The sequence below is a fragment of the Nuphar pumila genome, chromosome 7, assembly GCF_984573655.1.
Source record: "Nuphar pumila chromosome 7, dmNupPumi1.hap1.1, whole genome shotgun sequence".
Lineage (NCBI taxonomy): Eukaryota > Viridiplantae > Streptophyta > Magnoliopsida > Nymphaeales > Nymphaeaceae > Nuphar > Nuphar pumila.
In genome coordinates, this window is record NC_143255.1 from 111,137,701 (window position 1) to 111,147,469 (window position 9,769).

General features: G+C 37.0%; 1 protein-coding gene across 3 annotated transcripts; it reads left to right on the forward strand.

The window, feature by feature from the left end:
- The first annotated feature begins 1,638 nt into the window (after positions 1-1,638).
- Positions 1,639-8,439, forward strand: LOC149832932 (aspartate--tRNA ligase 2, cytoplasmic-like). Of its 3 annotated transcripts, none has more exons than XR_016433137.1 (5): positions 1,639-1,765; positions 2,259-2,351; positions 2,746-2,836; positions 2,919-3,083; positions 8,361-8,439. XR_016433137.1 is itself a non-coding variant. In XM_090012652.1 (4 exons), the coding sequence occupies exons 1-3, from the start codon at positions 1,667-1,669 to the stop codon at positions 2,833-2,835; spliced, it is 282 nt and encodes a 93-aa protein (XP_089868778.1). In that variant the 5' UTR covers positions 1,639-1,666; the 3' UTR covers position 2,836; positions 2,919-3,238. The 3 variants fall into 3 exon arrangements, 1 of the variants encoding a protein (XP_089868778.1); XR_016433138.1 differs by lacking the exon at positions 8,361-8,439 and adding an exon at positions 7,964-8,012; XM_090012652.1 differs by lacking the exon at positions 8,361-8,439 and having other exon boundaries at positions 2,919-3,238.
- Positions 8,440-9,769: the final 1,330 nt, after the last annotated feature.

Genomic DNA, 9,769 nt, shown 5'->3' on the forward strand with positions numbered 1-9,769 from the left:
TTTTATATTCTCCCAATGTCTAAAATAAAAAAATATCCGACATTGTTAGGACCTTTTTACCGTTTGCAATTGCAAATTTAAGCATTTTTACAATAAAATTGTACCGGCTGTCATCTATGTCCAACATCCACTTAAATTCAGAATCACAGGTTTTTTTATGTGAATTTAGACCTTAAATTTATTTACAAAATTTTGATAAAACTGAAATCACCAAAATCACAAATAACTTACTATTTTGCATATAATAAAAAATTTTGCATAAATATATTGGTAAAACACCTTTTACAAATATCACTTTGTTTCACATATCACTACAAGAAAAATCCTGATTAGTGATGAAAATTTGTGATAAATTTTTTTCGTCGCAGCTTAGCGACGAATTAGCAAAAGAAAACTATCTGTCGCTAACCTTTGAAATATTTGCAAAATTAACAATGAAAAACTTTTGTCGTCAATCTGTCACTAATTAGCGACAAAAAAAAATTTGTCGCAAAATTCACAACGAATAAGTAGCAAAAATATTGTATTTCGGATCCGTCGTTAATTAGCGACGGATTGACGATAGAAAATTTCTGTCTGAGTGGCTTAGGGCGCTTCGCCTCCCTCCTCCCCCCAAGTTGACTCCGTCGTCGTCCGCGTCATCTCCGGCGACGGCGACGACCCCTCCTCGCTCGCGGAGGAGGAAGGCAAATCCCTAAGCAAGAAGGCCTCGAAGAAGGAAGCCACCAAGGCTGAGAAGCTTAAGCGTCAACAAGAGGCTGCCGCGGCCGCAGTTGCCGCCGCGACTGTCAAGGAGACCGATCCCCTTGCTGAGAAATACGGCGATGTGTCGCTGGAGGAGCTCCAGTCGAAGGCGATCGGCGGCCGGAGTTGGACGAAGATCGGGTTGTTGACTGCGGAGTTGGAGGGCTCGAAGGCAGTGGCGGAGCCAGAAGTTTTTGGTTGGGTGGGCAGACTTCGGGTCTCAGGGACAATGCCAGAAGTTCCCGGCGATGACTCCATCTTAGGTGGGCTTGCCGAAGGTGGGTCTGTCCGGGTCCTCGGCGGAAGGGAGGACCACCCTCTTCGAAGATGGGTGGTCATCGATCTCCATGGAGAGGGGCTGACCACCATCGTCGGCAGCCGATCTCTTCCGCTTGTTGCTGTTCTGGTCTCCCAGCCCTTCATCTAGACGCCGAAAATTGATGGTGCAGGCCATCGGTTTCAGAGAGAGATGGTCGTCTTCTCCTGTTCTATTTCGGCTTTGGCGGCAGAGGGAGAGAGACATATAGAGAGAGCGAAAGAGAGAGTCTAAGGCTGCATACACGTCGGACTACAGTCCAGACCCGTGTGAATTTAGGTCCGAATCAATTCATTTATGGGCTAATCAAAGACTCTTTTAAGCCAATGTATGTAAAAATATAAGGTAAAGTTACAGAATTATTGGATAATGTGCAAAAAACTATTACTGATATTATACCTGACACTTGTTAGAATTTTTTTTCGGTTTCTAATTTTGGGGTGGGCGACCGCCCACCCATGCCCACCCCTGGCTCCGCCACTGCTCCAAGGTGTGGATCCGCGGGCAGGCACAGACGATCCACGTCGTGAGCAAGAACATGGCGTTTGTGGTGCTGAGGGCGATGGGGTTCACCGTCCAGTGCGTCGTTACCGTGAGGCCGGGCAGATGGTGAGGTTCGTTAGCGGTTTTAGTCAGGAGTCGTTCATCGATGTCTATGGCGTCATTTCAGTGCCTGGAACGTCGATCAAGGGTGCTTCGCAGCAGGTATGATTGTTGTTTTATTCTATTGACTTGTTTTGGTGAGGAGTTTTGGATGCTATTGAAGAATTCTAGTTTTATCATGGTCTTAGTTTAATTGTTTCTGTTACTTTCCATACAAATGAAAATGAGCTTGATATGAAATTGGTGATCCCTAGATGTTTGGTATTGAAGAATGAGTTTTCTTATAGGTTTTAGTTCTGATTTGTCTGTGAATAAAATGTTGGTGAAATTGACACATATACTAATGTGACCATACAGCTAGGCAGGAATCAGGATTTCTAAGTTGATTTTTCTGTGGATGAAAATGTGGTTGAAATCAACATATATACTAATGTGACCATACAGCTAGGCATGACTTCTGATCAATTGAATTTGCTATTTGGTGATTGTTAAGAGAAGACATTAAAAGAAATGGTTTCTTTCAAGCATTTCACTTCAAACATAATTGTAATTGTATCTAATCCCTGATTTCTTTATGCTGCTGATTCATCTTCAGGTGGAAATTCAAGTGGAAAAAGTTTACTGTGTTAATAAAGCCGTGCCAAATTTGCCCATCAACATTGAGGATGAGTTTGAACGAGCTAAGAAGGTGACCTGATAGCTTCACTTTTCTTTTGGTTTTTGTTTATTGTTGTTCATGAAGAAATAATTGTGCTAATGAGGTTTATGATTGGAGATCTGCTTTAATAGAGCTCTTTTTGGAGCAACATAATGCAGAGTGATGTAAGAGCAAGATTAAAGATCAGACTGTAAATTAGGATTTTCAAGTTGCTAGAAAAGTGCATTATTCCGTCAGATCTGATATTAATTTTATTTTGCTTAAGTGGCTTCTTGTGCAAGTTTTTGCAGCAGCCTACAGATTTGATGTTTTTGCATTCTTCTACATGAATATTCAACGTTTTGTTGCATTAAATCATTCATTGTCAATTGAGTCGTGACTTTGCTTATGTAGTGATCTTCTGCATCTTTTCTTGATATTCCAGGCCAGCCCAGAAGGCATCTGCTTCAAAGTGGTTGGAGTGTCTTTGTTAGCTCTAAGAGGCTTGTTGCTGGGGATGCTTTTATTTTTTTAAGGTTTTCCTATGTTTCCTGTATTTGTTTTCAGGCCTTTGAATTGGGGTTTACATCGTACTGATAAATAATTAACGTTTTGCAGAGGCGAAAATGGTGAACTTTGTGTCAGAGTTAGGTGTGCCATGAGACAGCAGAGCAATGTTTCATCTTCAGTCATATCTAGTCACAGTATGCATCTCGGTGTTCTTGCAACAACATTGCATGCTATACAAACAGGGACCATGTTTACTGTGTACTACAAACCAAGGTATGGGGATGATATTGTAATCTATCAATTATTTCCAAAGCTGCTTATTTTTTGCGGGGTCCCAGCCTGTGTATTTGGTCGGTTCCAAGTCTTCAGATTTTTGAAGTTTGCGGTCTAGGTCAGGCATGTCCTCATATATTGATGTATCTGGTTTATTCCCCTTATAATTCTCTATTTAGCCGGAGAGAACAATAGATTTACTGCAGTATGAATTTTCTCAAGCTAATCAACTTCATTAATCCCGAATCTGAGTCCAGGGTTTACTACCGAAACAACTTGGTTGAAGTTGGAAGGTAGTTGTGACGATCAAATGGACTTTTTGTGCCTACTGACCCTTTTGGTTCTGCCTCATCTTTCCCTATGCAATGTTTGCAAGGCACAGGGACTAACATAATATGCTGTTTGGCATGACCACAAGTGCGCTAAGCAGGGTTACACTGTTTAATTTTTCTCGAGTTTCATATTTCAAAATTTTTATTTTTTTTTTAAACTTAGCGAAGGAAATAATCCGTCGACAATTTCAATCAGGCGATGGTTTGCGATGGACTTTAATCCGTCGCGAATTCGTCGCTAACTTGCCAACCAAAAGTTAGCGACGGATTATATCCAGATATAATCCGTCGCTAATTAGCGACGGACATAAGCTGTCGCTAATTAGCGACGGACTGACGACAGATAAATGTCATCACAATTTAGCAACTAGGATTATGCGGCGGACGCTATCTGTCGCGAATCCATCGCTAAATACGTTAGCGATGAAATTTGCGACGGATTAGTGATGGATATCGTCCGTCGCTAATATGCATTTTTCTTGTAGTGTATATCCTAAAATCACATAAATTTATGTGTGAAACTCTATTTAAAGAGAACCAATAAAATCATAAATATGTTACTTAAATATTTACAAAATTTTTATTATATGCGATTTTTCTTTGTAGTCATGATTTTGTCAAATCATATATACACTTGTTTTTGTTTGAGGGTTTCTTCTTCTCATTTGTGCCTACAAAAAACTTCTCTGTAGAACCCTTGTGAAGATTTCTCAATTTCGAGAAGGTTACAATATCATCCTTGTGATCGACTTCTCCATAATTAGGTTCAAAATATGAGTTTCATACAATATATACATGGGTATCCCCATGCATATTTCTGTTTAATATGATAGCCTACGATCAGGGGTGTGAACAGATTCAACTTGCGATCATTGAATATCCTAATACGTATTTATGTTTGGTTGTTGCTATGGATGCTTTTTGTATGTTTCTTTATGTTGTCATTGATGTCCCTAGCCACCAGATTTAACGTTTAGTGTTTACTATGTTTACGAAATTTTGCATAAAAATTTATATATTATTGTAGATGATTTATGATTATTTTTTTATTCTTTAGTTAATATTTATTGTTTTTGTGTTTGTGTAATAAGGTTAGGGTTCACTGTGCACAGACATTAAATGTAGATAGTATACTATTGTGGTTGTTGTAGGCAGTCAATGATAGTGTTTGAAAGGGCTAAAGTACACTACCATAGGTTTGAGTACAATAATTGAAAATCTCTACTGGTCTTTAGAAATATTACATTTAAAAAATTTATAGCTTCGATGCCTCGTATACAACAAACTTATTGATCCTTCGATATAGTTATTCTCCAAACAACCAAAAAATCTAGATAGATGTTGATGATGATGTAGAATCGATGTTAGCCACTAGTGATGTTTACTTAGAAGTATCTAAAGTTAATGAATAAGTAGTTAAATAAGGAATAGTTGATCAATGGAATAATACGAATCCCGTAGAGAATTTCATGTATCTCAAGCACCATCTATCGAGTTGAGGTCTTTTGCTGATTATCCAACTATCCCAGATCTTCAATTCAATAATTTGAATGGCATGCAACCTTTTCGAGCATACGATAATTCTATATACAAGTTGTAATTTTGATGTAATTTATGGTTGAAATGTAGGTGTGATGATGAATATAATATTTTGGTGATCAATCTTGAATGTTGAAAATGCAGGAATGATATATGCATGGACACAAATGAATCGACAGATACATTGAATTTTGTTTTAGTTGGCCAATTGAACAGTCAATTAGTGATAGCAGTGATCATGTTGACAGTGCAAAATTGGATGATATAAATGATGATGAGTATACCATATCAATAGGAGACAACGAAGAGATTGATGACATTGGATAAATAAGGGTGGGTAAAAGCGATGCACCAATAACATTGGAGAATGCAAACCCTTAGTTCTTGTTCAATGGATTCTTATACAAAAATGAGCAATTAAAAATCATTAAAGCGGAAACATCTGATTTTCATGAGCAATTGCGTAATAAAAGGCTTAATGATTGTGAACAATTGCAATGGCTATCAATACACTCAAACGATCGAGAAATTGCTTTGGGTAAAAGGTTTAATGATCTCCAGTACTGTCGCAAGTTTTTGAAAGATCATGTGATCAGGAATAACTATAAAACATTTTTTTTAAAAAGCTACAATAACAAAGTCACTGTCGTATGCACGATGAAGAATTCTCATATAATGGTTGATTGGCCATGGAAGATCCATTGCACAAAGGTACGCAAATCAGGTTTCTTTCAAGTGAAGAGGTATGATAGCAAGCATATGTGTGGTAGATCACTCGATAACTTTTTAGTAGAGAAGGTGTCTTCCAAGTAGACTTCAAGTGTTATTTACAAACTTATGCATGATAACTCGAAGATAACTCCAAGAGAAATCATGAATGATATCAATCGTGAGAAAGATGTAGAGGTTACTTACAAACAAGCATGGCGAGGACAAAAACACACTAAGGCTGCATTATATGGTTAATTCGAGCAATCCTTCAATATGCTTTTCGCCTATTTAGATAATCTGATGAAGGCTAACAGAGGATCGCTAGGGTATATTAAGACCAATCAGAAAGATCAATTTAAGTACATGTTCTTATTCTTTCGACCCAAGCATTGATGGGTTTTGAAAGGATGCCCTCCAGTTCTTATAGAAGATAGCACATTCCTAAAAGGAATATACACAAGTATATTGTTGTCGGCTCATAATATTGATCCTTGTGGTGAAATGTTTCCAGTATTATTTTAATAACGAGTCTAAAGATTCATAGGCATGATTTTTAGAAGTATTAAAGCATGAATTCATACACTTCAATAAGTTTAGAGAGAGATGAATATTGACAGTTATCTTAAATAGGCATTCAGGTTTAAAGTATGTTGTCCGTCACATATGATGTACATGTCATGTTGGATTTTGTATGAAGTATTTGACAAAAAACTTTTTAAAGAAATTTGGTTTATCACTTAGTGTACTTTGGTGAAGTGCAACTCAACCAGCCACGAAACAACACTATAATTGTTTTCTTAACAAAGTTAAGAAACAAAGCACATATGCATACAATTATATTGCCACTGACATGGATTTGAAACATTGGACTAACTGCCACTTTCCAGTGAAAAGATATGGATACTTAATATCTAATATAGCAAACTGCTTCAATTCATAGATTCTCACCATACATGATAAGCTCTTAATTTTACTTATTGAAAAGTTGTATCTCATACTGAGAAAACTGTTTGAGAAAAGAAATATTACGGGGTAGGTGCCGAAGGTAAAAGAAATGTTAGAGAAAAAAAAAAGATATAATAAATACATATGCAAGTAGTGCATTGCCTCCAACAGCGGTACAAAGCCTGCGACCGATCTCATAGTTACCGTGTTGATCTTCAGAGGTGCTTGTGTTCTTGTGAAGAGTGGCAGGTTAGCAAGATTTTTTGCGAACATGCGATTGCATGCATTTTGTATGAGGGTAACCTACAAGAGGATTATTACAATAAGTTCTTAAAAGTTGGATCGTATCGAGCTATATATAATCAATATTCATTCTTCTTGATGGCAAATAATGTCTCACACATTACTCCACCTACTCTTATTGCCTATCTACCAAAAGTGCTTTGCAAAGTAGGGTGACCTATGGTTAATAGATGAAGAACAAAACATAGAGATGTTGTGTCATATAAGTGTAGTATATGTGGTGAGGTTGGCCGCAACAGGCAACACCACAAAAATATATATATATATATATATATATATCCAGTATTATTTAATAAATTACTACTTTGTGTGTATATCCAGTGTTATTTAATAAATTACTACTTTGTGTGTATATCCAGTATTGTTTAATAAATTACTACTTTGTGTGTATATCAAGTATTTTTTAATGAATTGCTTCTTTGTACGAATATTTAGTATTGTTTAATGAATGGCTTCTTTACGTGTGTATTCAATGTTTTTTAATTAATTGCTTCTTTATGTATATATTTAGGTAGTTCGAGATGTATGATCGTACACGTTCTTATAAAAAAAAGGGATTCAAAAGGTCTCGAGTTTCAAAGAGAAAGGAACAACTGATTATATATGAGATACAAGTAATATCCTGAATCATGTATATATATTTAATATTAATCATATATAATTTATTTTATTGTTAAGAACAGGTTAATGAGAAAGAAAAAACTATAAAAAATAATACCCGAGAGCCGAAAGTGAATGAGTTTGGCAAATAAACTTTCTTGGCAAGTGATATAAGTGTTAGTTTTGCATGTTAATTTATTTATTTTTTTGTTATATTTGCACATAATTTTGTTTGTTCTTTTGTTACCATACTGGATTTACTATATAGCATCTAGCAAGATTCATAAAAAGACTTCAAGTGGCCCACAACAAAGACATGGAAAGCGACAACTTGCCGAAGACCCTTTACCGTACATTGTATTTTTCTAAGTTCGAAAAGTGATGTTTATATTATTTTACTACTGATTAATAAATACTAACGGGTAAACCTTATTTCTTTACAATAAATAGTCTCAACTAAAAGGCAGCGAGGTGGGGGGAATTGACTGCTTGGAAAGCAACGACTTACTGTATCATTTTCTTGATGCTGACAAGGTATGTTTTTACACAACTTTGCATACTTACAAATAAATCTCTACGTGCACAATGATGTTACACTATATTTATGTTGCAACTTTTAATTCCTTTCATTTGAGGCAACGAGCACTAGGTTCTTTAAGAAATGGGCATGAAAGAAAAGGACTTAAGGCTGTATAATTTCACGTCGAACACATTTAACAGATAAAAACCTCAAGCAAATAGTACAATAACATAACTTACTCAATAACATACTCACTCTTTTGTGTATATTTGTTATCTCATTTTTTGTGTATGTTTGTTATCTCATTTTTGTGCTTATGTATTGCAGGTTCATCGTTTTTAGTGTAATTTGGGTTCAACTATTATAAAGATTGGACGACATAGAGGATGAAGGGTATTCCTCAACAAAAAAATGAGTAATTACTTAGCATTTGTTTGTTAACTTATTTCGTACATGTATATGTTTTTTACTTGGTACTTTTTCATTTTATAGGTATGACTGTGGTAAATTTGTTATACACTATATGCAATACTTGGATAGAAACTGAAAGGGAAAGGGCCTTTCGGCCCTTTCCATCATGCTAACTAAAAAGGAAGGGTCTGTCGACCCTTCCCGTCTGACAGACCTAATAAGGATAAACTCTTATACGGCCGACCACGATACGATATGCTGAAAAGAGGGGGGTCGATCGGCCCTCTTTACATCTGGGCACGACCGAATGGTGCGAGAAGGGCCGATCATCCCTCCTCTGCCCGCACCCTGACGTCGATCGTACCAGATCGACACTACCAAAAGAAAAAGAAACATAATATATTGAAAAGATCAAATTTTTTAATGATTCAACGGGAACAAGCCGCTCTGATACCAATTGTTGGAATTTTAAATCCACCAAAAAAACTAAAAGGATCGTCAAACATGTACGTGCTAAATCATTGAAAGCAAGACTGAAACCAAATCTTAATGTGAAAGCGTACTTGAATCCATTGATGCTTCGACGGATCTTTGACAGGTATGATTTTTCAGAACCTGTATAGGTGGCCCTTGTCTTTCTCTAAACCTTATGAGAGAGGACTGATTTCTCTTGTTGACAATGGGAAGCCTGAAGAGAAGGCCACTATATAAGGTTTGAGGATAATAACCTAATTGTAACCACCTAGAAGTCTATTTTCAATTCAGCCCATCATAGAATTGAAAATTGACAGATAAGGGCATAAGAGGTCTCTTCACATAATAGCACCACACCATATGAGATATCACATGACCCAACCATATTAGATCACATAATATATCTTCACATAATAGCACCACACCATATGAGATATCACATGACCCAACCATATTAGATCACATAATATAAGCCTGAACCTAAGACAACATATAACGTGTGACATATCATATTTAGGCCCACACGATTTTCCTATCAGGAAATCATATTCCAAGGATTCTTGTAGTTCGAGAATATTGATATGCAGGAGAACCAAGAATGAGGACTTGCTCCCAATGCCATATTCTGGGTTTGCTTAGATAATGAAGATATGGTTTTAGGGATAGCAGTGGACTGGTTAGGGGGCGGGAGACAAGGTCTCCACCCCCGCCCCGTCTCAAAATCCTACCCTTCATCCCTGGGTTTTGATTTTAACCTCTATTCCCTTTTCATGTCCTCTATCCCCGGTCCAAACGAGGTGAGGCGAGGCGGGGCAGGGCAGGGCGGGGTCCCGTTTCCCCTCGGTCCACTG